The 27,278-nt window shown below is 45.6% G+C and overlaps 1 protein-coding gene across 1 annotated transcript in view; it reads right to left on the bottom strand.

The window, feature by feature from the left end:
- The window catches only part of NPR2 (natriuretic peptide receptor 2), a 241,568-nt gene extending 221,295 nt beyond the window's left edge, over positions 1 to 20,273 (bottom strand). Inside the window, exon 1 of the mRNA XM_033936992.1 lies at positions 19,179 to 20,273. Coding sequence (XP_033792883.1) covers positions 19,179 to 19,992 — 814 coding nt within the window. The 5' untranslated portion in view covers positions 19,993 to 20,273. The remainder of the gene's footprint in view (positions 1 to 19,178) is intronic.
- Positions 20,274 to 27,278: the final 7,005 nt, after the last annotated feature.

The following is a 27,278-nucleotide window of genomic DNA, read 5'->3' as shown; positions in this document are numbered from 1 at the left end:
CATGTGTGCCATCTCCTCCCTCTTTCTTCTCCCCTATTCCCATCTATCCATAAAAAGTATTTCTTCAATCTCGCTTCCCTTCCTCAACCCTCCCATCCCTGTGCACCATGTCCTCCCTCTCTCCCCTTCCCCTCCATCTCTGCATACCATCTCCTCTCTCTCTTTCCCTTTCTTATGGCTGACATCTATCTTCCCCCTTTCCCCCTCTTATGTCTAGGATCTTTATCCTCTCTTTCCCACAATCTGGCATCTCTCTCCCCTTCTTCCATTACCTCCCCTCCCCTTGGTGGTCTGGCATATCTCTGTCTTTCCCTTCTCCTCCCTTAATCTGGAATCTCTCCCTCATCCTTCCTTTCCCTGATGTGGTATCTCTTTCTTCTTCCTCCTCCCTTCCCCATTCTGTGGTCTGACATCTCTCTCCTTCTCTCCCCCCTGCTGTGGTCTGGCATCTCTATTTGCCCCTTCCTGTTCTTCCCCTGGAGGTCTGGCCCGTTGTCCAGCATCTCTCTTGCCCTCCCCATACTATTCACACACACCCCCAGTGGGATCCAGTGCTGTAACTCTTCAGGCCAATGGCAGCATGTGTGATGTAAACACAATGCCTTCGGCAACCTGGATGCTTTCTCTCTACTACTGCTTACTGTCCCCAAATAGGTAGGAAGCAGTAGCAGAGAGAAAGCTTACAGGTGGCCGAAGGCAGCGTGTTTACATCACACATGCTACTGTCAACCTGAAGAGTTACAGCAGAGTCGCTGAGAAAAACAGTGAGCAAGCACCGGATCTCACCACGGGGATGGGGGAGGGGACTCCGGATAGGTGCATGAGCTGCTGTAGGGTCACTAGATGGCCAGTTTCATCAAACAAAAGTAGCAAAATAAAGAAGCCATTCAGACTCCTGACAAAGTCCTCAAAAAGAGGACATGTCTAGGGAAACCCAGACATCTAGTAACCCTACCGATACCTCCGTGAAGCCACCTCCTACCTGAATCAACGATGACAAGAACAAATAGTAAGGGTTTTCCTTCTCTTCCCTACCACTGTCTCCCCCTGCAGGGGCCAGATCCATATGCACAGAGCTACCAGCCTTGCTTGTTTCCCTCCTTCTCAAAACAGGAAGTTACATCATGGGGGAGGGAAACAAGGAGAGGTGGCAGTGGCCCACACAGGGCTCTGGTCTCATGCTTGATTTAACTTTCTTTGCAGCCTCCAGGGAAGGGAATGGAAGAGCACTCTTCCTATTTGTTCTTGCTGCCGCAAACTCGTGCATAGAGGGAAAACTAGTGTTTGGGACTGGGGAGGCTTAGAGGGTCATTTTTTGACAGTGTGTCCATGTCCAACTTTGGACATGGACACAAGGACCATGTTAGCCCCTACTACAGACTGCTTCACTGGCTGCCAATGGAGGCACGAATAATTTTCAAGTTCTCTTGCATATGTTTCAAGCTGGTTTGGGGACTAGCTCCTACCTACCTGCTACCTCACTTCACTCTATACAGCCCTACAAGACAAACCAGAAACAGCAACCTATTTGCATACCCAAGCATTACCGGCTGCAGATACAAAACCTACCTGGATAGAACTTTTATGTACCAAACTATCAAACAACAACACTGGTTAGACAGCTACATAAATGGAGAAAGACTGACATTTTGCCCATGGTCCTGCCCATTCTGTCCCCCAACCCCGGCCCTACACAAACTCTGGCTCTGAATGAGGAACGACTGGGTAAGTTGCAGCTGTACTCACTCGAGGAATGCAGAGAGAGGGGAGACATGATTGAGACGTTCAAATATGTCACGGGCCGTATCGAGGTGGAAGAGGATCTCTTTTTCCTTAAAGGACCCACGGCAACAAGAGGGCATCCGTTGAAAATCAGGGGTGGGAAATTTCATGGCAACACCAGAAAATATTTCTTCACCGAAAGGGTGGTTGATCGCTGGAATAATCTTCCACAATAGATAATTGAGACCAGCAGCGTGCCAGATTTTAAGAAAAGATGGGATTGGCATGTGGGATCTCTTCATGGAGGTAGTTAGGGGCAGACTAGATGGGCCCTGGCCCTTTTCTGCCGTCATGTTCTATGTTTCTAATGCCTTTAGAAAAGCCATAAAAACTGCCTTATTCAACAGAATTATCACCTAAAAAATTATCTACACCTAACATTACATATGTCCACTCCCGCTTTTAAGTCTGAAATGTCTAACATTTTTGCTGCCTTTTTAAGATTCTGTTTGCTGTATTTCACTGCCTTTTGTAAGATTCTAAATGCTGTATCTCACTACATTTTGTAAGACTCTATATGCTCTTTGTAAGATTCTATATGCTTTTTTGTAAGTTTCTATATACTGTATCCCGGATTTCTACATATTGTAACTCGCTGACTGTCCAGCTCTCTTCAGTGTGAACCGCCTAGAAGTGTCACGACTATGGCGGTATAGAAGAATAAAGTTATTATTATTATTATTATTAAAAGTCAAGGCAGAGAAACATTCATTTTCGAAACTGCGAGATATCCAAATTTTTTTTTTTTTCAAAAATCGCCAACTTAGGACACACAACTTTTTGGGCCATTTTGGACCACAAAAACATCCCAGTCGAAAACATCCAAATCCAAACCAGTGGCCAGTATTATAATGGACTGGCCACGTAGACATCCCAATAGCGCAATGGGGCACCTGTGGAGGGCACTGGTGTGGTGAACTTCACATAAAGGGTGCCAGGTACATATTTCACCAGAACCCTCTTGTACTGTATGCTGAGCCCTCCAAAACTCCTCCTAAACCTACTATACCCACCTCCAATAGCCCTTATGGCTGCAGGTGGCACCTATATAGCAGTATAATGGGACACCTCGCAATGTGGCCAGAAAGTCAGTTTTGAAAATCATCATTGGAAGAAAAAGTTGGGGGAGGGAATGAGGTCTGGAGGAGAGGAAGCATAGAGACTGAAAGAAGGGAAGAAAGATCGGATGCACAGTCAGAAGAAGAAAGTGCAACCAGAGACTCATGAAATCATTAGACAACAAAGGTAGGAAAAATTATTTTATTTTCAATTTAGTGATGAAAATGTGTCTGAATTTATATCTGCTGTCTATATTTTGCACTATGGCCCCCCCTTTTACTAAACCACAATAGCCTTTTTAGCGCAGGGAGCCTATGAGCGTCGAGAGCAGCGCTGGGCATTCAGCGCAGCTCCCTGCACTAAAAACTGCTATTGTGGTTTAGTAAAAAGGGAGGGGGGTATATTTGTCTATTTTTGTATGGTTGTTACTGAGGTGACAGTGCATAGAGTCATCTGCTTTGACCTCTTTGAAAACCCTGGAATAGGAATGATAATTAACATTTTCTCAGCGTATAGTGTGCTTTGTATTTTTTTTTTTTTTAATTTTATTGTTGATAGATCATTTTGACTTGGTCATTTTAAAAGTAACTCGCAAGCCCAAAAAGTGTGGGCACACCATCTCTGCTATCTTATGTGCAAGCTGGCAGAGTGATGCGATTTTTAAAAACGATATCATGGGCGATCCAGGAAGCAACAGACCAGTAAGGCTGACGTCAGTGCCAGACAAAATGATAGAAACTATTAAAAAGAACAATATTAGTGAACCTACTAAGAAACATGGATTCAGCCAAGAGAAGTCTTGCCTCACCCTTCTGCTCAATTTTTTGAAGGCATGAACAAACATGTAGATCAAGGGGCCTTTTGACACAGGATAGCTAACGTTTTGACAAAGTCCCTCATGAGAGACTCCTTAGAGATAAGAGGCAATGCCCTGCTGGGAACTGGTTAAAAAGCCAATTCTCCCAATGGAGGAAAAATAATGGTGTGCCCTAGGGATCTGTCCTGAAAGTGGAAGGACTAATGAGGTGACCACATTTGTTAAGGACAAGCACATTGGGAAGAAGAAGCCAAATGCGACTTTCCCATTAGGAGTCACCACTGAGGAAAAGGATGTAGGGGTCATTGTGAACAATAGGTTAACATCTACTTCTCAGTAGGCGATGGCCTTAAATATGAACAGAAAAGAAAATATAGGAAACAATATTATAATGCCTTTATATTGCTGCATGACAAGACCAGCCTTTTGCAATTCTGGCTGCCACATCTCATAAGAACATCCTGGGTCAGCCCAATGGTCCATCTAGCCCAGTCTCCTGTTTCCACAGTGGCCAACCCAGGTCCCTAGTACCTGGCAAAAACCCAAAGAGTAGCAACATTCTAGAGCTGAGATTGTGATGTCATAATGCCTCATTCCACCAATGCCTAAGAGCCACCCTCAGCAGTGAGGTCACAATGGCTTCATTGTCCTAGACTTGGCTCACATAAGAAGAGCCATCCTTGGTCAGACCAATGGTCCATCTAGCCCAGTCTCCTGTTTCCATAGTGGCCAATCCAGGTCACCAGTACCTGACAAAAACCCAACTAGAAGCAACATTCTATGCTACCGATCTATGAGCATCGGAGCATTTAGCGCTCTGGGCCACAGTAGAAACCTCTACTGCGGCTTAATAAAAGGTTAATTTGGTAAAAAGGAAACCTCATAGGAATCTGAAGACATCATGTGAATTGGTATTTACATAGCAGATATTTGCTTTGGGTGCTTGATGCAGGTTTCCGGGTCTTGCTGTGTCTTGTCAGGTAAATCTTTACAAAAGAACTGTTTAGCCTCTTTCGTTTTACTGAGAGCTACAGGGTTGCACAGGAAAAAAACAACTCCAAACATAAAAAAGAACTATAGTTCAGAAATGATAGCTTCCATAGCTTAGAAATATAAATATTTATCTGATAGAAGTGAGTGCAGTAGAATTTAACTAAAATCAGAGAGCCAGACGAACTGTTCAAGAATTTCTTCTTAAGTTTTAGTGACCCAAGAAGAACCATCAAATAAGACTTAATTATCACCGGCCTACAGCTCCTATTAACTAAAGTTACAACTGCATATACAAAGTTATCTTTAAATAAAAACCAGGAAAAATGTTACACAAATAAAACAGATTGATTCATATGAAACAGATCAAACAGGGCAAACAGGAAACATAAATTCACTTGTACTTCTCTCCCACAGGACACCCAGTGATAATTAAAGACCCAAAAGTTCAAAGAAACGGATCCCACACCTTATCAATCTTGGATCTGCTCCACTTGGGCCAAAGTTCTGCCATATTTTATCTTTCCCCATGGAGATGGCGATGTTCAAGATGCAGGTTTTATTAAAAGTACAAATAATCCACATAAAATATATCTAGGACCCAACACGGTCCGTGTTTCAACAATGCTGTCTTCCTCAGGGGTCCCTAAAGATCCATATATAAAAGCTTGTGGATTAATAACTAAGAACAAACTGAGTCGTAACTCATAGAAACATAGAAACATAGAAATTGACGGCAGAAAAGGGCTATAGCCCATCGAGTCTGCCCATACCAATGACCCACTCCCTGACTCCTACTCCCCTATTGATCCCATGTGAATATCCCATTTTCTCTTAAAATCTGACACGCTGTTGGCCTCAATCACCTGCTGAGGCAGCTCGTTCCAATGATCGACCACCCTTTCGGTGAAGAAGTACTTTCTAGCATCACCAGCGCAGGTGAGGGACGTCTGGAGCCTGTGTGGAGAGTGGAACCGACAGAAAAGTTGAATATCGCTGGATCTCTGCAGAAGTGAAGTCTCCCTTTCTGTGGTTTTTATAAAATATTCACTGGTGTGCAGTTGCGATTAGCAGCACATGCTAATTCTAAATGATCTTCTGGGATCTGACTTTGAGTGTGTACCAGCTGGGACTGTGCTTTCAGAGTACAATTTGTCATCTATTGAAGAGTTTAAGATACAGAAGTTTATTGTGGACCCGAGTGGTAGCACCGATTTTGGAGGTTGGGGAGGAAGTTCCGGGCCAGCCAGGCAGTGATTGGCTGGCCCGGAACTTCCTCTCTGACGTTAGAATTGATGTCGGGTGGTGAGAATTGGTTGGCCCCGCGCTGTGGAAGATAAGCAGGGAGAGCTAAGACCTAGGCGCTGGCCTCTTCCCCGATTGCGGCGGTAGCGGCCTGTTCCTCAATGGTGGTGGCTTGGGGGAGGGCATGGAGAAATAAAGGAAGAAAGGGGGGGACAGGGAGACAGAAAGAAAGAAGGGAGACGGGACACAGACAGAAAGGGGCATGGAGAGAGAAAGACAGAAAGAAAGGGCGGACATGGAGAAAGAAAAAAAGAAAGGGGGCACGGAGAGAGAAAGAAAGACAGACATATAGAAAGAAGGGGGCAAGGTGAAAGAAATAAAAAGTTGGGGGAGGGAAGGAGACAGATGCCAGACCAGGAGAAAGGATGGAAGGAAGGAGGGAGGGAGAGAAAGGAAAGAAAGAGATGTCAGACCATGGAAATAGGGACGGAAGAAGAGAGAGATAGAAGGGAAGGGAAGGTAAGACATGGAAATGTAGATTTTGAAAAGAAAGCAGAAAAATTGAATATTAAGTTAATGCCAAATATGGATGCAAGGCAGAAAGTGAAGACGGAGAGAAAAACAGTCAAAGGACAAGAAGGCCCTGGAAACATAGTTGAAAGCACAGAAAAATAAAGTCACTAGCCAACAAAGGTAGGGAAAATGATTTTATTTTCAATATAGTGAAATGTGTCACTCTGTATCTTATTTATTCATTCAATTTTTCTATTCTGTTTGAGCTCAGAACACTTTACATGAATTTTTAGTCACGTACTGAAGCATTTTTCCCTGGCTGTTGCTCACAATCTGTCTAATGTACCTGGGGCAATGAGATTATTAAGTAACTTGCCCAGGGTCACAAGGAGCAATGTGGATTTGAATTCACAACCTCAGGGTGCTGAGGCTGTAGCTTTAACTAGTGTACCTCACTCTCTTGTGGTACGTGCTTTCAAAAGCGGATGGGCAATTGACATTTAAAAAAAAAAGTAGGATCTTTGTAAGATCTATCCACCTCTGACGGGGGAAAAGTGAATGAAGAGGAAACAAAACTTCCCTTAACCATTCTCTATAACACAGCTTTTAAAAATAATAGATCAAGCCCCAAAAGGAAAGAACTCAAAAATGAAAATTGGAAGGTGTCCCAACATTATGCCAGTTTTTTAAAAGGTACAAGGCTTCAAAGAAGGTTTGGATAGATTCCTAGAGGATAAAGGGATTGAGGGGTACAGATAGGAGTAGTGGTAGGTTATAGGGATAGTCTGGGACCACTGCTCAGGCAATGGGCCTGATGGGCCACCGCGGGAGCGGACGGCTGGGCGAGATGGACCTCTGGTCTGCCTCAGCGGAGGCAACTTCTTATGTTCTTACTAGAGGTGATCTGGGAAATTACAGACCTCAAGTTACACGTGTAAGCCTGATGTCAGTGCTGGGCAAAATGGTGGAATCTATTATTAAAAAAAAAACAACCCCTACAACTAAATAGAGACAAATATTGTTTAATGGGGCAAAGTTAACATGGATTCAAGCAAGGGAAATCTTGTTTCGTCAGTCTGTCACATTCTTTGAAGGTGTGGATAAACATGTGGATAAAGGCGAGCCAAATAATAGAGTCTGTCTAGATTTTCAGAAAGCATTTGACAAAGTTCCTCATTAGAGATTCCTGAGAAAATTAAAAAGCCATGGACTTGGAGGCAATATTTTTTGGGAATTAGGAACTGGTGAATGGAAAGAAAACAGGGAATAGGGTTAAATACTGCTACTAGTATTTATCATTTTTATAGCGCTGAAAGGCGTGCAAAGTGCTGTACATTTAACATTCAATGACAGTCCCTGCTGAAAGAACTTACAGTCTAATTTGGACAGACAGATAGGACGAATGATACAATGGGTAACGGTATCTGACAGCGAGAGGGAGTTAAGAGTATAGAAGTGGGCTTTTAGCTAGGATTTGAAGACTGTCAGAGATGGGGCTTGACATATTGACTCTGGCAGCTTCTTCCAGGCATACGGCGCGACAAGAACGAAGGGATGGAGTCTGGAGTCGGCTGTGGAAGAGAAGGATAGAGATAAGAGGAAGAAGTTGAATAGTGAAGGCCACAAGAATTTGAACTGGGATAGGTGCTTTTTAACATCTTTATAAATGATGTGGATCGGGCTGGATTAACACCCCTCCCCCCAGCATTATTTCACCTGTCATGAAGTAGCTGGAAAGATGCAGATGATAGCAGTAATAGTTTGTGAGTGAGCCCACGCTGTGAATGGAGAAGCTGAATTAGTAGCACTGGAGAGCAGCCAAGTTACCCAGTTCAAAAGGGAAACTCAGATCTGGATTTCTGCAACCCTATCCCGGTCCATTATGGGACCTGAAGTGCTGGTTTCAATTCATGGTATCAGGGACAGATTCTCAAAACTAAAATCTGCCGGTTCCAGATGGTTTAGCGGCGGATTATCAAAGGTCTTTTCCGAGCTTTCTAGCAGCCTCCAATACTGCCATGCAAATGTAGTGCGAGGTCATTAATATCAAAATGATCACTCTGAGCGATTTTCTATAATCGCTGCGTGATTCCCTAACCTCGTTGTGCCACATTTGCAGCCAAAATTTGCCAACAGGTCTGAGCAGTCGTTGCCTTACTTTCTGATCAGTGTCTGAACACTGATTGGCTCAGGACCTGACAGGAAAGTAAGGTTTGACAGATCAGACACCCCTCCCCCCTGCAAATTAAAATAATAATAATAAAAAAAAAACACCTAATTGAAGAACAGCAGGAGAGATGCCCACTTTCTCCTGCTGCATCGCACAATCATCTGAGACTGCAGTGGGAGACATGCCCACTCCCTCCCGCCACCAAGCAATGGCTCCCCCCCCCCTCCGGCAGAGATTTCAAGGGTGGACTGCTCAAGAGTGAGATATGAGGGTAATTTGTACAAGATATACATTTACAAAGTTTTAAATGTGAAAAAAGGTTCCCATATGGAAAAAGCAAAGTAAACTATTTAGAATTTTTTTAAATGCTTCTGAAAGGGAGTCACGTGATGCTGTGAGCTGAACGGCGGCGCGTTCGTTCGGCTCCGGAGCCCTGCACCTCACTTACATTAACTTTGAGTGCCGGCACGCACAAAAATCACCCCCACTGTCGGCGGAACTCAGCGCATTCTGTGGACAAATTTTTGGCGCGTTCCCCCGCTGCGATGACCTCCAAATCCGCCAAAAAAGATCGGGAGAAGGGGCGGTCAGGAGAGGAGAAGATGGCGGCCGCACCTCGTGCTGAAGCTTCGGCGGCAACTTTCTCGCCCGAAATGATAGAGGAGCTGGAGCGGGTGATAGTACAGGCTCTGGGGCCGCGCATGGAAACCATTTCCACTCAACTCACCAAGTTAGAATCTCTCCTTGCTGACAATGCAAAACGTGTCACGGAATTGGAAACGCGAGTATCGACGGTGGAAGATGGAGCCCTAGCCCTAGACACTACTGTGTCCACTTTAACTACCCAGATCCGTGTCTGCCAAGATAAACTTGAAGACCTAGAGAACCGGTCTCGTCGAGGGAATTTACGCTTCATTGGATTACCTGAGAATATTGCAGATTCGGTGCTTCTTTCGGTGGTGGAATCCTGGTTGGCAAGTGAACTTCCCCTGCCTACTTCATTAGGCCCAGCAAGATTTGAGCGAGTTCATCGTGTGGGCCCCAGAACAGGATCAGATCAGAGACCCCGAGTGGTCATAGGCAAGCTGCACAACTATAGGCACAAAGTGGAGCTGCTGCGTGCATTTCGGGCTAAAAGAGATCAACTGACCTATGAATCTCAGCCTGTGAGAATTGCCCAGGACTACTCTGCTGCACTCACTGAGAAGCGTAAAGTCTTTCATCCGCTTTGCTCTAAACTTGTGGAACAAAAAAGGAGGTTCATGTTTCTCTACCCTGCAGTCTTGAAAATACAACAAAATGGAAAGTGGCATGTATTTGAGTCTGCTGAATTAGCGGGAGAGTTTATTAACCGCCCTGACGCAGGAACAGGGGAGGCTTGACCATGGAATGAGTACTCGACTGTAATGTAAAAATGGGGGGTAACTTACTGTAATATAAGTTGATAGTTGTAAGTGTATACACTTTGACACCTTTGTGGGGGCAGGGCTCTGATAGCTTCAGAGAAGTGACTTGCTTTCCCATAGCCTGAGGGGTTTTGGGAAAGACAGGGACCTGAATGGAGGGGATGGGGTTAGAGGGAGGGAGGGGGGTGGGCGGGGTGGGGGGGGGGCGGGGAAGGGGAGTTAGTTTTAAGGGGGTTGAGACAGGGGTGCTACGTTTGTGCAGCCTGGTCCAGTGCAGTCCCTGAGCAGTTTCCTTGTTACCAAACTTTACTCAGATTGTTGGTAATATTACTGAATGGTTTTCCCCGGTGTGGCTGGGAATCGGGGGGACCTCATATGTGTTGTTGGGCACTGTACTTCTCTTTTCCATATCCATGACTCCTGCTACCTATCGCATCCTATCTTGGAATGTAGGTGGGATTACATCTCCAGTGAAGCGCAGTAAAATCCTTCAGCGTCTTCAACATCATAAAGCTGACCTTGCATGCCTTCAAGAGACCAGACTTTCGGACTCTGAACATGCTAAACTATTGAGAGGCTGGGTGGGACAGGTCTTTTATTCTTCTTCTCTTCATAAAAAAGCAGGAGTGATACTGCTGGTCAGGAAGGGGTTTCCTGGGAAAATTTAACAATTGTATAAGGACGCGTTGGGGAGAACATTACTTTGTAGAGTTACTATGTCAGGGTCCACTTTTAATTTGTTAATGGTTTACGCACCTAACCAATACGATCACTCCTTTTTTGCTAACTTGGTGGGGGTGGGTGTCCGTGATCCTACCAATCCACTGATATTATTGGGAGATTTAAACCAGGTGTTGGACCCAACAGTAGATAGAACGGGCCCGGGACCCTCACAGTCCGGGGGACCAACTAGGGGAATACCATATTTGTGCGACACCTTAGATCTTATAGACCCTTGGCGTGTCCTTCATCCTACGGAAAAGGACTTTACACACCAGTCCCGAGCACATAATACATTTTCTCGCATAGACTACATATTGACTACTACGGCTTACTTGCCGAAAATCGGGACTTCCATGGTTGGCCCCTTATCAGTGTCTGATCATTGCCCTATCTGGATTGATATCTTAAGCGACGCAGGCTCCAGGGGAGGGACTTGGAGGTTTCCATCCTATTTAGCAAAAAACTTGGATTTCCAGAAATACCTCTTACAAAAATGGGAAGATTATTTGTCCTTTAATTCCCAACATCAAGATAGTCCATTGCTTTTTTGGGAGGCGGCAAAGTCCGTTCTACGGGGGGACATCATATCTTACGTTACTGCACACAGACGCCGTATTTCCAGGGGAGTTTTTCACCTGGAGCGTGAATATCAACGCCTTAAAAAAGCCCATATTGCACGCCCTACATCCCAGTCCCAGGAAGCCATGACATCAGCCCTGACAGCTTTGAACACTTTATTACATGACCGTACCCAACACTACTTCCACTATTGTCGTTACAAATTTTATAGATTTGGGAACAGGGCGGGACGTCTGTTGGCTAACTTGACTAAACCTCCTCGCTCCAATCGTTATATTTCTCGCATCTTACTCCCCTCGGGTAGGGAATTAACCAATACGCATGACATTGTGGAGGGTTTCTTACAGTATTATAGAGAATTTTACGCCTCTGGGGATAACCGGGGAGGGCCGGAGGTTGAGGACTATCTGATTGATGCAGGGGTCCCCCGTTTGTCGTCCCCAGACAGATTGTTTTTGAATCGTCCTATTCAGGGTAAAGAACTGCAGGTTGCGGTACACCAGCTTAAAGGGGGAACATCACCTGGCCCAGATGGATTTTCCCCTGAATTCTATAAACTCCTCTTTCCTGCTATAGGTGGACCACTGGTGGCATATTACACTGAGGCACTGACAGAGGGATCATTCCCTTTAGGTGCGAACCAGGCATATATTACACTAATACCTAAACCCGGAAAACTAGACACAGACCTTGAATCCTATCGCCCCATATCATTAATTAATGTGGACATAAAACTTTTGGATAAAATTCTGGCCAATCGACTATCCACTTTGTTACCGCAACTAATAGTGCCTGAACAGGTGGGCTTTGTACAAAATCGCCACTCAGTGCTTAATGTTCGCAGACTGCTTACTGCATTACAACGTAATAGGGACTCAGGTGCTTCTGGGATACTGGTGGGCCTGGACGCTGCTAAGGCTTTTGACCAGGTCGACTGGACATACTTGTTTAATACGCTGACCTATATGGGTTTTTCAGGGTGGTTTCTTGATATGTTACACTTGCTCTATAAGGATCCCACTGCTTGTATCTTGGTTAATGGTACTCGTTCTCCTGTATTCCAGTTAGCACGGGGAACGCGCCAGGGTAGTCCACTTTCTCCATTGCTTTTCTTACTGTATTTAGACCCCTTTTTGCGGACTATATTACGTGATGATATCTTACAGGGCATGCGGGAGGGGGATTCTCAATTACGAGTACTGGCCTACGCTGATGATCTCTTATTAACCTTAGGAACACCTATGACTTCTCTTCCCAGAGCATTAGAACTGTTAGATGAATTTAGCATGTATTCAGGTATGCGGTTGAATAAATCAAAATCTCTGGTGTTGCCCCTGACCCCGGAGGTGCGGACACAATGGAAAGGTACATTTCCGCTAGTGTGGGCGACGGATCATATTACCTATTTGGGCATTGTAATTTCAGCTGACCCGTCTCAATTGTATACCCTTAACATAGAACCTCTGATCCTCAAAACGACTCAAACACTGGAGAATTGGAGGGTCTATCCACTGTCTTTACTGGGAAGAATAGCACTGTATAATATGATGCTTGTGCCTCAGTGGCTGTATGTATTTCAAATGATACCAATCTTACTTTCTGCCCGCCACGATAAGTTGATTGGAAAGCGTTTGCAAACCTTCTTGTGGAACGGAAAAAGGGCTCGCTTATCATTGTCTCATTTGGCACGCCCTCGAGATCGGGGAGGCTTTGGACTCCGCAGACTTCGCTTGTTGTCTTGGGCGTGTCAGATGAGACACTTGAATGACTGGTTTAGGGGTACTGAACATTTCTCGGCTACGCAACATGAACTGTTACTTTGTGAACCTTATCATTTTAGTTATTTGCTTCATGCCTCACATCTGCCCCGGAAAACTTCGTCAGCCCGAGATCTATTTTTGCTGCCATTGCGACGTCTCTGGAAACTGTTGTGTCAGCAACTTCGGATCCCGTATCAAGTGACTCCTTACTTGCCTTTGAGGGGGAATGGGGCATTTGCAGTGGGACTGACCCCGGAGCCCACCGGGGTGTGGAGTGCACGTTCTAATCAATACATTTTCCAACTGGTCCATTCCACGGGATCTTTAAAAACGTTTGCGGAGCTACAAAGGGATAATGGCTGGAGGCAAACTGATTGGCTTTCTTACCTTCAACTCTCTTCCTACGTGGCCTCCTTACCGAGAGCATCCCTTACAGACAACCGCATGGAGACCCTCTCGGAAGCATTGAGCCTATCGGCGCAGGTGCAGATTCCGCTGAGATTTCATCATCGCCACTTACAGGAACAATTGGGGGAACCATCATATGAAACTATAGCGCTTCGCTGGACTCAGGATTTTCCATGCACAGTGACTGCTTCCATGATTCGTAGGGGGACTTTACGTTCAGCCCGGATGACTAACAGTGTTCTTTTGTATGAACTTAATTACAAGTTTTTACATAGGCTGTATAGGTCTACTTCCCATCAATTTCGGGCAAAGATGTGTTCGTCTGATCAGTGTCTTAAATGTCTACAATCCCCATCTACTTTGGGTCATCAGTTTTGGTCGTGCGTCCGGGTTATTGACTTTTGGCATCAACTCAACATACATATTCAAGCAATGTGGAAATACAACTTTTTACTGGAACCTGTGATGCTGTTTACGTTGGACTCTGTTCCACGGACTGCTCCAAAGGGATTTCGCAGTTTCCTTTCACGAGCGGTGCTGCTGGGGAAAAAAGCGATTCTGCTGTGCTGGATTACTAGACTCACCGACCATTTCACGCTGGAGATCATTGATGATTCACCAAGCCTCTATGGAACGGCTTGACCTTCCTTCATTGGAATCTGCTCAGGGAAGAGTATTTAGCCTTTGCTGGGCGCCCTTTTGGGAAACTCTAACGCCTAGAGCACGCAGCCATCTATTAAATGCCTAGCTATGTTGCGCTGGGTCTGTACTGGACTGAATTATATGTTTTCTACTGGTTTCACTTGAAGGGTGTTGGGTTAGGGGTGGGGTGGGTAGGGGTGGAGGGGGGGTTAGGTCTGAGATAAGGTGAAGTGGAGCAGAGTTATTGGTGCATTTTCTACTTTGTTGTACACCTTGTATTTGTATCAAAAATCAATAAAAAATACTTGGAAAAAAAAAAAAATGCTTCTGAAAGGATACAGGTAGGAGTGGAAGTGGTATTAGGTCACTGTTCAAGGAATTTAATAGTTGACAGGGTAGATTTCAGGCACCAGTGAACCTCTACGCTCCAGCCCAGATTTTCCAAGGGAAGCTTTCTTTGTAAGAGACACAGAAGCACAAACAAGTGCGTGCACTCTTGAGCTCTCTTTTCTAGTGCTTAAATTCTCCTCCAGGCATTTCCTCCACCTCCTACCAGCTTGGCATAGATTTGCTCCTTTGATGGGTACAGGTAACAAATCTTTTGCTTCTTAAGCTCCGTTGCTTTGGAAAGCACTCCCTGTATATTTACAGGAGGAACATTCCATAACTCATTTTCACAAACAACTCAAAATGTCCTTATTTCACTTGGCGTATTTAGGTTCATAAAAGTTATGTGTGGGTGTTAAACAAGTTTCCTACTGAACCAGAATGTACGCAGGTAAGGCTAGTCTCAGTTAGGGCACTGGTCTTTGACCTGGGGGCCACCGTGTGAATGGACTGCTGGGCACGATGGACCCATCAGCGGCAATTCTTATGTTCTTATGTGGGTGGGTGGGTGGGGGGGGGGGAGGGGGAGCGCTTTCCTATTAAATGTTGTAGCTCCTTTCTGAAATGTTTATTTAAATTTTGTAATTGTAAACCGCTTTGATTGCTTTTGTATATTAGCAGTATATCAAATGAAATAAACCTGTATACCTGTGTGCCCACCATCATTTGATGCCATTTCTGCTTCTGAGCTGGCAGCAAACCTTTCCCATCCCCCCTTCTTAAATCCTAATCCTTTTCAACAACCCCCACCCCAGGCCATTCAAGTTCCAATGACTCTCTCCATTGACCCTGTCCCACAGCCTTTGCAGCTCAGCCCCGCCTTCCTGTGCTTAGAAGCTTTCCCATTGGCTGGAGCCCGTAGTGGGCTAAACTCTGAAAAATATCCGCACACTTAAGCCATCCTTCTAGTTTTGAGACAGGTAACGCACAACTTTTTATAATCCTGAAAAAATCCAGACAGTTGGCAATCCTAGCCTCCTGAATTAGATCTGCCCCCCCCCCCCCCCCCTGAGGGCCTGAGGCATGTGCCTAGTTTGCCGGTGCCTTAATCCGGCTCTGGATGTGAAAAAGGGAACGAGGTAGGTGATCAAATTCACAGATGACATAAAACTATTCAAAGTTGTTAAACTGCATACAGGCTACGTGAAACTGAAGGACCTTGGCAGCATCAAAATGGCCATGAAATTTAATGTGGACAAATGCAAAGTGATGCACATTTGGAAGAATAACTCAAACTATAGCTACATGATGCTAGGTTCCACATTAGAAGTCACCGTCAAGGAAAAGGATTTAGGTGGCATTGTGAACAATATGGTGGCAGAAAAACAAATAAAGGCAAATCCGATGTCCAATCCAACAAACACGTCTGTTAGTCTGTTATTGAGAAAGACATGGGGGAAGCCACTGCTTGCCCTGGATCGGTAGCATGGAATGTTGCTACTCTGAAGATTCCAGAATCTTGCTACTCTTTGGGGATTCTGCATGGAATGTTGCACCTATGTGGGGTTCCGGAATGTTGCTATTCTTTAGGTTTTGGCTAGGTACTAGTGACCTGGATTGGCCACCGTGAGAACAGGCTACTGGGCTGACCCAGTAAAGCTATTCTTATGTGAGCCAAGTATGGGACAATTAAGACATTGTAACATCACTAATGAGGTTGGTTCTTAGGCATTGGTGGAATGAGGCATTATGACATCACAATCGCAGCTCTGGAATGTTGCTCTCATTGGGGTTCCGGAATCTTGCTATTCTTTGAGATTCTGGAATGTTGCTACTCCTTGGGTTTTGGCCAGGTACTAGAGACCTGGACTGGCCTCTGTGAGAATGGGCTATTGGGCTTGATGGACACCTTTGGTCTGACCCAGTAAGGCTATTCTTATGAATCTTATTGTATGAGATTCTATCCCGGCAAGGATCTTGGTTTCGGCATATAAAAGAAAAGCAAACAGACTTAGGAATTACTAGGAAAGGGACAGAGAATATCACAGTGCTTCTGTATCACTCCATGGTGAGACCACACCTTCAGTGCTGTGTGCAATTTTGGTCACCACATCTCAAAAAAGATGCAGTGAACCTGTGAAAGGTACACAGAAAGGGATGGAAGAAGTCTCAAATGAGAAAAGGCTAAAGAGATTAGGGCTCTTCGCTTTGGAAAAGAAACAGCTGAGAGGAGATAAGGTAGAGGTTTATTAAAAAGCCTGAATGGAGAAGAATAGATAAACAAGAACTGATATAATTTACTCTTTCAAAAAGTAGAAAGACTAGCGGACACACCACAAAGTTAGATAGCGGCACATTTCAAACAAATAGGGGGAAGAATTTCCTAAGAAATAGTTAAGCTCTGGAATTCACTGCTGGAGCAAGTGTAATGTTACCAGATGTCTGGGAAAACCTGGGGAGGACGGGATGGATTTCCAAAGCTGGCAGTTTGTCTGGGTTTTGGAAAGCCCTGAGCTCAGAGCTGGTCTCGAGGGCTTCTGACATGCGTGGATGCAACGCAATTATGTCGCATGTGTATGATGTCATTGCATTGCACCAGTACATGCTTTGAGGCCTTCCAGATGCGGCCCCAAGCTCAGGGCTGGGGATGGAATGGGGCAGGGTCACGTGTCCTCATTTTTTAAACAAAGATATCTGGTAACCCTAAGCAAGGGGTAAAAGCAGTTAATGTATCTGGGTTTAAAAAAGGTTTGGCCAAATTCCTGGAAGAAAAGTCTATAAGAGAGACCTGGGGAATGCCACTACTTATCCCTGGGGTTAAGCTGTAGGGAATCTTGTAATTTTTGGGACTCTGTCACATACTTGTGACCTGGATTGGCCACTGTTGGAACCTTTGATCTGACCCAGTAGAGCAACTCTTGAGGTTCTTTTACTCCAAATCCTGCTAGCCAGTAATGGTGTAACACCACAGAGATTCTCCCAACTCCACACTGCCATTAAATTACCCAGTCTCACACCTTTCCACCTCATAAGACCCCTTCACCAGTAATCCTGTGATCCCCCAACAGCAGCCTACCAGATTAATCCTATGATACCCCTCACTAACACCTCCCAACCCCATAACCTGTTATTCAATACCCCTGAGCCTGGCAGTCCTGTGAAATTCTCAATGTGGTATCCAACCCCACAACCAGCCACCCAGTAATCATTTGACATCCCTAATAAACCCCCTTCCCCAATCTCCCACTCTGTCATCTATTTTTACTATAATACCTCCCCTGAAAACATTCCACCCTATACTGACACCCTCACTTTTCCACCCTTCTTTCACACCCTCACTTTTCCACCCTTCTTTCAATGAGACCTTCCAACCCCAAACCTTTCCACCAGCATTTTATCAAGTCTCAATGAGGAAACCCAATCTGCCTCTCAGTTACACTGTAAAAGCCTCCAATGAAACCCCCATCCCAACATACTGTCACCAGAAGCATAGGCAGGTTTTAACATTTGGGGGAGCAGACCTTTTGTAAAACGGTTGACTGTGCGAGGTTGCAAGCCCAATTCACAAGGGCACCAATTCATTCAAAATCTGTTTGGTTGGAACAGTTGCCCATCTAGCTACTCCTCTGACTCTCACCCAATAATCCTGAGACACCCCTCAATAAGAATATCCAACCCCATATTATTCCACCTAATAATCCTGTGACACTCTCAAATGAGACCTGAACCCCCTCCCCCCCAAACTGGGAATCTTGCAATGTTGCTCCCACACACAATGAGACTGCCTACCTCCAGACTCTGCCACCAAGTGATTCTGTAACAGCATCCAAAGACCCTCTAACATCCTTCTACCCTGTAATTCTGTGACCACCCCTCATCCCCCAATTAGACTTTCCAAACCTATATCTTGCCACCCAGTTATGAGTATCTCCAAGCCAACACTCTGCACACCCATTCATACTCATGGTCTCACAACTCCACATCCAGCAGCTCTGTAGCCCCATGCTCCCCTTCATGAGCCTTCTGAACCTTGTGCTATGACTCAGGCATTCTCTGTGATAATCCTTTATGCGACTGTCAACCTCATCACAACACATTAATAACCCCACCCCATACAATATTAACCAACACTCCTTGGTCATCTCTATACCGAAACCCTCTAAATCTACACACTTCCGTACAGTACTCCCTCCCACACCGAGACCCGTCCAAGTTCAATCACCACATGCTGTTATCCCCAAGTGCTCCAGACACTATCTCTGACACCCACACCCTGAAACTTTCCCTAACCACAGTGACATTAAGCATGTCCTACGATACACCACATCATCCCCCAACACTCTCTCCATTTCACCCCATATCTGAAATCTCTTATGTATTTCTCAGAACTCCTTCCGACTTACCCCCTCACAATAATGAGATCTTCTAATCTCCATCACTAATATTCCAGCCCCCACCCAAAGAGAAATACAAACCCCACTCACTGCAATGCAGGACTCCTTGCAACTGACTTGCACCCCCACCGACTGCCATCCAGGCTGTCCTGTGACTCACCACTTTGCTAACCTTACAATGATGCCTGCTGAGAGTTTTGCTTTCCACAGGGAAACGCAATAAAAAGATCTTCATTTGAGGCTGTAAACTCTTTCATGTGTAATCTTTTAAAACTACTTCATGGAAATGTGATAACGAGAGGGATATGGCATTGATACAGGAACTAAGAAAGCGACCAAAAATATTGGGACAAAAGGACTTACTGCGACCATTCTTCTTGATGAATTCGATGACACTTTCGTCGTTGTCATCTTCTGGGTACCTCTGATATTGCACAGTGAGGTTGGCCATAAATTTCTCCAAGGCAAAATATACTCCTTCAATGATGAAGAAATGCGGTCGATCATCCATTTTGGCGTCATGATAGACCAGGACTGCACGGGAGCTCCAGTTGAAATGCTCATGAAGGTGAAACACAAATTCTCCCAGTTTCAGGGCCGTGGGGCCCACTCGCACCGTGGTGTTGTAGTGTTCAGAGTCTTGATGAAAGCCATAGGCCAGTGCTCCGGCTGTAATGAGGGGCAGTTTCCAGTGGGTGGCAAATCTGGCAACAGAAGCAGCAGGGTAGACACAGCCAGGGCCAAACAGGACATCTGGATCATTGTAGAGCTTCAAATCTACAGCATTGAGCGGGGCAACATATTCCGAGCACGCACCGTCCCGCTCCGAGGTCAGAAATTTCAAGTTGATGGAGAAACCCTGCAGGAGGCGCTGTTCTCTTTGGATTTTTTCAATGGCCATTCTCAGGGCTGGGGCAACCCGGGGCCATGCCCAGGCGTACCTGAGGTTACTCTCTGGCAGCACAACTGCCAAGGTGATCGTTCGGTTGTCCTGTGCTAGGACCCGTGGTTGTTTAGCATTGACTGAACAAAGCAGACACATGAAGAAGCACAGGTACCTCATGGATGTGCAGAGCATCTGACTCCGAAAATCCCTCAAATCCCCCAGAAATCTGACCTGTAGAGCAAGTCTGGACCCCAGGCAAGAAAAGCAACAGAAGGACAACTCCCTTTCCATCTCACTCTCAGCTGCCCACTGAGGGCACCTTCAGGAAAGAGACTCCGAGAGGTAAAATAAAGTGACGAGTCTCCCCGAAGTTATGCTCCCTCAGTGGCAATGGAATCCCCTCCTGCTGCCTTAAGAGTCCTCCATCAAAACTTTACAGCTTGGAAATGACCCATCTCCTGCTCCGGCCACTCATTCACTGCAGTGATAATTCCAACCACTTCCTTGCTCTCTCTTTCTCTGAATGAGACTGCTTGAGTATCTGTGAATGAGATGTCCCAAAGGAAAGCAAACCCTTCAGGAACCACACAGCTTTTAGTTCACCCCCCCCCCTTCCCTTCTACCCTCCCTCTCTCCCTCATCTGTACACGTCATGTTTTCACACACAGCCCAGTGGGCAGGGGCACAGCACACCCTGCTGTCTGCCAGCTGATCGGCTCAGATTTCAGCTTTCCATTTCTCCCCCTTATTTGAAGAAACAATTTCAAACCAAAGGTTTCTGAGTGACCTCAAACTGTATTTAATAATTTGAAAGAGCAGTTTTTAAAGAAATCCAATCAGTAAAACATTTGTAGTTTAGAATCGTTAGGCAAGTTGCTGGTTGCTAGGAACAGATGAAACAAATTCATTGAATGGGAATTTTGCTGATCATTGTTCAGATTAAGGACCCTGGAGGTGTGTACGGAAGATGTCAGCAACAACAGAGTAATACTGTATAATACAACTAGAAGCATAAAAATAACAGACCCAAATTTCATCATCAGATGCGACAGTGAAATTGTGTGATACAAATGAAAGTATATTGCTCAATGATACCATGCTTATGCTTTGTATAATCACTGCTACCACACTACTCTCTAAAGTTAACGTGGAAATATCCAGTGATTCAAATGAGAGTAGATTACTCAGCAATAATACTGTGCATCTCTCAACACTACCAAGCTTCTCTCTGAAGTTAAGAACCTATGAATTGCCATACTGGGACAGACCGAAGGTCCATCAAGCCCATAACCTGTTTCCAATAGTGGCCAATCCAGGTCACAAGTACCTGGTAAGATCTCAAAGAGCAAAATCAGATTTTATGCTGCTTATCCTAGGAAAAAGCAGTAGATTTTCCAAAGTCTATCTTAATAATGACTTACTGTTTCCAAACTTTTTAAAACCCTGCTAAGCTGCTTTCACCACATTCTCTGGCAATTAATTCCAGAGTTTAATTACATATCCAGAATTTGAGTTTAATTACATCCCTACTTGTAGGGCCAGCATCTATTCCTCCACTTCCATCCTCCTCCCACATTCATGTCCCTTCCTCTCCCCTCATACACTTTTGGTCCACCTCCCCCGCCCGGGTCTGCCCTCCCCTCCCTCCTTCCACATGGTAGAGCCAGTATCTTTTACCTGTGGCTCTCCTGAAGCAGCAGTGGCAGCCTATCAACAAAGGCAGCGCTTTAAACAGGACGTAGCAGAGGAAAGGCTCTGCCAGGGCTGGCTGCAAGCAGTCTATTTATAGTGCTGCCTCTTCAGAGGCTGGAGGGTGAGGGGATTGTCGGGTCAGGACCGGCTGCCACTTCTGCTTCAAAGGCTGGAGGGAGGGGAGTTGTTGGGTCAGGACCGGCTGCTGCTGCTACTTTGGGGGCTGGAGAGAGGGAGGTTGTTAGGTGCTGTTGCTGCTTTGGGGACTGGAGGGGGAGGGGTTGTTGGGTCAGGTCCGGCTGCTGCTGCTTCATGGACTGGAGGGAGGGAGGGGGTTGTCGAATCAGGACTGGCTGCTGCTTTGGGGACTGGAGGGGGGTGGGTTGTTGGGTCAGGACCGGCTGCCACTTCTGCTTCAGAGGCTGGGGGAGGGTTGTTGGGTCAAGACCGGCTGCCACTTCTGCTTCGGAGGCTGGAGGGGAGGGGGTTCTTGGGTCAGGACCTGCTGCTTCAGGAGCTGGAGGGGGTTGTTGGGTCAGAACTGGCTGCTGCTGCTTCGTGGACTGGAGGGAGGGGGTTGTTGAATCAGGACTGGCTGCTGCTTTGGGGATTGGCAGGGGGGTTGTTGGGTCAGGATCTGCTGCCATTGCTGCTTCGGGGACTGGAGGGAGGAAGGTGGTTGTCGACTGGGGGGGGGGGGGGTTGTTGGGTCAGGACCAGTTGCCACTGCTGCTTCGGGGACTGGAGGGTGTTGTCGAGTCAGGACCGGTTGTTGCTTTGAGGACTGGAGGGGGGGGGGGGGTTGTTTTTGGGCTACAAGGATGTGCACCCAAATATCTGGTAAAAAGTATTTCTCTGTATACCTTGCTTCAAAAATTACGTTCTGTCAATCAGATTGACTTGTCAATACCAACACGAAAAGAACTGAGATTAGTCTGTAAGAACTGGGGGGATTTCCTGCTCATGACCAGAAGAGTAGAATGGACTTCCGCTATACATTAGACAAGAGTTTTAATAATAATAACTTTATTCTTCTATACCGCCAGTCGAATGACTTCTAGGCGGTTCACATTGAAGAAGGCTGGACAATCAGCGAATTACAGAATGCAAGAAGTGAGGGTGAGTGGTGTCCCTCCCCCACCCTCATCTCTACTGCTGCTCGTTTCCCAATCCCACCTATTGTGCACCCCTTCTTTCTCCTGTACCTCTAGTTGAAGTTGCTGTTTACAGCAGTCGTGCTCATGACCCCATCGGCTCCCCTTCTGATGTCACTGACTATGAGCAGCACCCGGAAGTGACATCAGCGGGAGAGTCAACAGGGTCGCAAAGAGCAAGTTGTTGATCACCATGAACAACTTCAAATACAGGTATGGGGGAAGGGAAGGGGGCACACACGTGGAGAGGAGGAATAGGAAGAGGTGGGATGGTGGAGAGGAGTGGTGCCAGTGCCCCCACCAACATGGTAACAAGACCAGACCAACCCCTTTACTGTTGAGCAGGTTTATAAAATTACTAAAGTGTCATTTATTTTATCACTGATTACCCGACTTTTTATTTATCCTAAACTTCTATTACTCATGCTGTTATACTGTCTCTGAATCTCTAGATGTAGTAGTTCTATTTTTCATATCCTGTAGTTGGGCCTCATGCTGTTGTACTGACTCTGAAGCTCTAGATGTAGCAGCTCTCTCTTTCATATGCTGTAGTCAGGCCTCACACTGCTGGACTGTTTCTGAAGCTAGAGCTGTAACAGCTCTGTCGCGCAGCATCGCAAGTCTTGTATTCCTCTCCTCGGGATTTTCTTGTGTACGCTGGTGTTTCATTTTTTAGCCTTTGATTGCATTTGGCCAAGTGCCTTACATTTCCTTGGAGGCACTGTTACAGCAATGACAGCACAACTGCCTTATGACATCATTTCCCAAGCTTCACACAATTGGACAAAGCAGCTCCATCTATATAAAACACGTCACTCCCTTCCCACCCCCACAGTATTTTTCACCAGATAGTGATATGTATACTAAGTTTGGTTGAAATCTGTCCATGCGTTTCAGAGTTATGCTGGACCAAACATACAGTACACACACACACACACACAGATACATCCAATTTTATATATATAGATATGAAGTATGCAGATTGAAAATGTGATTGTAGTGAGACAGAAATCCTGCTATTGTACAGTAGTTGTTGAGATGAAACAATTATGATTGTATTGTACTTTTCTTTGATATATGGAATTATTTATGTTTGTATGATTTTAGTGTGTATGTGTTATTGTACTCCGCTTTGGGTAATGCAGATTAAAAGTAAATAAACTAAACTAATACTACTAGACATGCTGGGTGCCCAGGGCAAAAATTTAAGGAGAGAGTCCTCAATACCCTTCCTTTCTGCCTCCTCCCCAAATTTATGTATTTAATTCGATTTATATCCCATCCTCCCCAAGGAGCCCAGAATGGGTTACATGGTAACATACATAACAGTTAACAAACAAGACACCCAACAATTAACAGAAAACTAAGGCAATAGAGTAGAGTGAGATGTGTCTAGTTCAATTGTTCCAGAGTAGTAGACACTTGGAGCCTGAAGTGTGCACAGGGACAGTTGAACATATATTAAGCGTACAGTGGTTTGGGAGTAACCGTCAGGTGAAGAGTCAGGTGAATAGGTGGGTTTTTATTGCTTTTCTAAAGCTCAAAAGTCCATTAAGGAATTGGATGTTAGTAGGCAGTTGATTCCAGTACTTTGGTAAGAAGTGAGAGTATGACCTTCGTCTGGAACGTTCTAGTTGGAGGCTCTGACAAGGGGGTAATTGAAGGTGTGTTTTCTCCTGGGAGCAGAGGGGCCTATACTAAGCCTTTGAAGATGCAGAATTTGGCTATGGGTAGCCAGTGGGATGACACTAGCGCTTGGGGTTTCCCCAATGCCTTTACTACCACACAGGCACGTGGGATCTCTCGGAGATGGGCAGACTAGATGGGTCATTTGGCCTTTATCTGCCGTCATGTACGACAGCAGATAAAGACAAGAAAACTTCATTTAAGGAATGGATAAAGACAAGAAAACTTCATTTAAGGAATGGAAAAGGTCAAAAACGGACAAAAACTGGAACACGCACAAACAACATCAACGCAGGTGCCATAAGGCGGTATAAGGGGCCAAAAGAGACTACGAGGAAAAAATAGCTAAGGAGGCGAAGAACTTCAAGCCGTTCTTTCGATATATTAAGGGGAAACGACATACGAAGGAACCAGTGGGACCGTTGGATGACCATGGAATAAAGGGAGAGCTAAAAGAGGACAAAGCAATTGCTGACAAACTGAACACATTTTTTGCGTCTGTATTTACCGAAGATGTATACAGCAGACCGGAACCCATCAGGCTATATGCTGGAAATGAAGACGGAAAGCTGACAGGATTGATGGTCAGTCTAGAGGAGGTGTGTAGGCGATAAATCCCCGGGACCGGATGGCATCCATCCGAGGGTCATCAAGGAACTGAAAGGGACCATAGCTGTCGATCAAATCAGGAAAGATTCCAGAAGACTGGAAGATGGCGAATGTTACGACGATCTTCAAGAAAGGTTTGAGGGGAGATCCAGGAAACTCCAGACCTGTGAGTCTGACCTCAGTACCGGGAAAGATGGTAGAGTCACTGATAAAGGACAGCATTACTGATCACCTTGACGGACACGGGATGATGAGGACCAGTCAGCATGGTTTTAGCAAAGGCAGATTGTGTTTGATGAACTTGCTGCACTTCTTTGAGGGAGAACACAGACAGATAGACAAGGGCGATCCGGTCAACATTGTATATCTGGATTTTCAGAAGGCGTTCGAAAAGTTCCACATGAACGACTACTTTGGAAAATTGCGAGCCATGAAATCAAGGGTGAAATACTCACGTGGATCAAAAACTAGCTGGAGCATAGGAAACAGAGAGTGAGGGTAAATGGACAATACTCGGACTGGAAGAGTGTCACCAGTGGGGTGCCGCAGGGCTCAGTTCTTGGACCCGTACTCTAACATTTTTATAAATGATCTGGACATAGGGCTGACGAGTGAGGTGATTAAATTTGCGGACGATACGAAGTTATTCAGAGTAGTGAAGACGCAGGGGGATTGCGAACATCTGCAACATGACATAATCAGGCTTTAGGAATGGGCATCGACATGGCAGATGAGGTTCAGCATGGATAAGTGTAAAGTGATGCATGTCGGTAACAAAAATCTCATGCACGAATACAGGATGACCGGGGCGGTACTTGGAGAGACCTCCCAGGAAAGGGACTTTGGAGTTCTGATCGACAAGTTGATGAAGCTGTCCACGCAATGTGCAGTGGTGGCAAAAGGGGCAAACACAATGCTAGGAATGATAAAGAAGGGGATCACGAACAGATCAGAGAAGGTTATCATGCCGCTGTACGGGCCATGCTGCGCCCTCACCTGGAGTACTGCATCCAGCACTGGTCACTGTACATGAAGGACACAGTACTACTCGAAAGGGTCCAGAGAAGAGAGTTTAAGATGGTTAAGGGGTTGGAGCTGCCGTACAGCGAAAGATTAGAGAAACTGGGCCTCTTCTCCCTCTAAAAGAGGAGATTGAGAGGGGACATGATCGAAACATTCAAGGTACTGAAGGGGATAGACTTAGTAGATAAGGACAGGATGCTCACCCTCTCCAAGGCAGGGAGAATGAGAGGGCACTCTCTAAAGTTGAAAGGGGATAGATTCCGTACAAACATAAGGAAGTTCTTCTTCACCCAGAGAGTGGTGGAAAGCTGGAACGCTCTTCCGGAGGTTGTTATAGGGTAAAACACCCTCCAGAGATTCAAGACAAAGTTAGACAACTTCCTGCTGAACAAGAACGTGCGCTGGTAGGGCTAGTCTCTGCTAGGGTGCTGGAAGATGAAAAATGGAATTGCCAAACTAAAAGATGCTGGGAACCGATATGTGGAGAGTGATGAGGAAAAAGCTAAACAAATACTTCTATTCTGTGTTCACAGAAAAAAATCCTGGAGAAGGACCGAGATTGTCTGGCAAAGTTACATGAGAAAATGGAGTAGATTCTGCGCTGTTCACAGAGGAGAGTGTTTATGAGCAACTTGAAGGTGGACAAAGCGATGGGACCATACAGAATCCATCTTCCACTACAGGTGATTGAGGCCAGCAGCGTGCCTGATTTTAAGGCCAAATGGGATCGGCACATGGGATCTATTCACAGGGCAAAGGTAGGGGAGGGACATTAAGGTGGGCAGACTAGATAGGCCGTGGGCCCTTATCTGCCGTCTATTTCTATGTTTCTATGTTTCTAATATGTTTGTGAGTGACATTGCTGAAGGGTTAGAAGGAAAAGTGTGCCTTTTTGCAGATGATACCAAGATTTGGAACAGAGTAGACACCGAAGAGGGAGTGGAAAATATGAAAAAGGATCTGCAAAAGTTAGAGGAATAGTCTAATGCCTGGCAACTAAAATTCAATGCAAAGAAATGCAGAGTAATGCATTTGGGGATTAACAATCAGAAGGAACCGTATATGCTGAGAGGTGAGAAGCTGATATGCATGGATGGGGAGAGGGACATTGGGGTGATAGTGTCCGAAGATCTAAAGGCGAAAAAACAGTGTGACAAGGCGGTGGCTGCTGCCAGAAGGATGCTGGGCTGTATAAAGAGAGGCATAGCCAGTAGAAGGAAGGTGTTGATGCCCTGTACAGGTCATTGTAAGGCCCCACTTGGGAGTATTGTGTTCAGTTTTGGAGACCGTATCTTGCGAAGGACGTAAAAAGACTTGACGTGGTCCAGAGGAGGGCGATGAAAATGATGAGGTTTGCGCCAGAAGATGTATAAGGAGAAACTGAAAGCCCTGAATATGTATACCGTAGAGGAA

The sequence above is a fragment of the Geotrypetes seraphini genome, chromosome 1 (genome assembly GCF_902459505.1).
Source record: "Geotrypetes seraphini chromosome 1, aGeoSer1.1, whole genome shotgun sequence".
Classification (NCBI taxonomy): domain Eukaryota; kingdom Metazoa; phylum Chordata; class Amphibia; order Gymnophiona; family Dermophiidae; genus Geotrypetes; species Geotrypetes seraphini.
The sequence above is the reverse complement of the archived record's forward strand: the minus strand, read 5'-3'. Positions and strand labels throughout refer to the sequence as shown.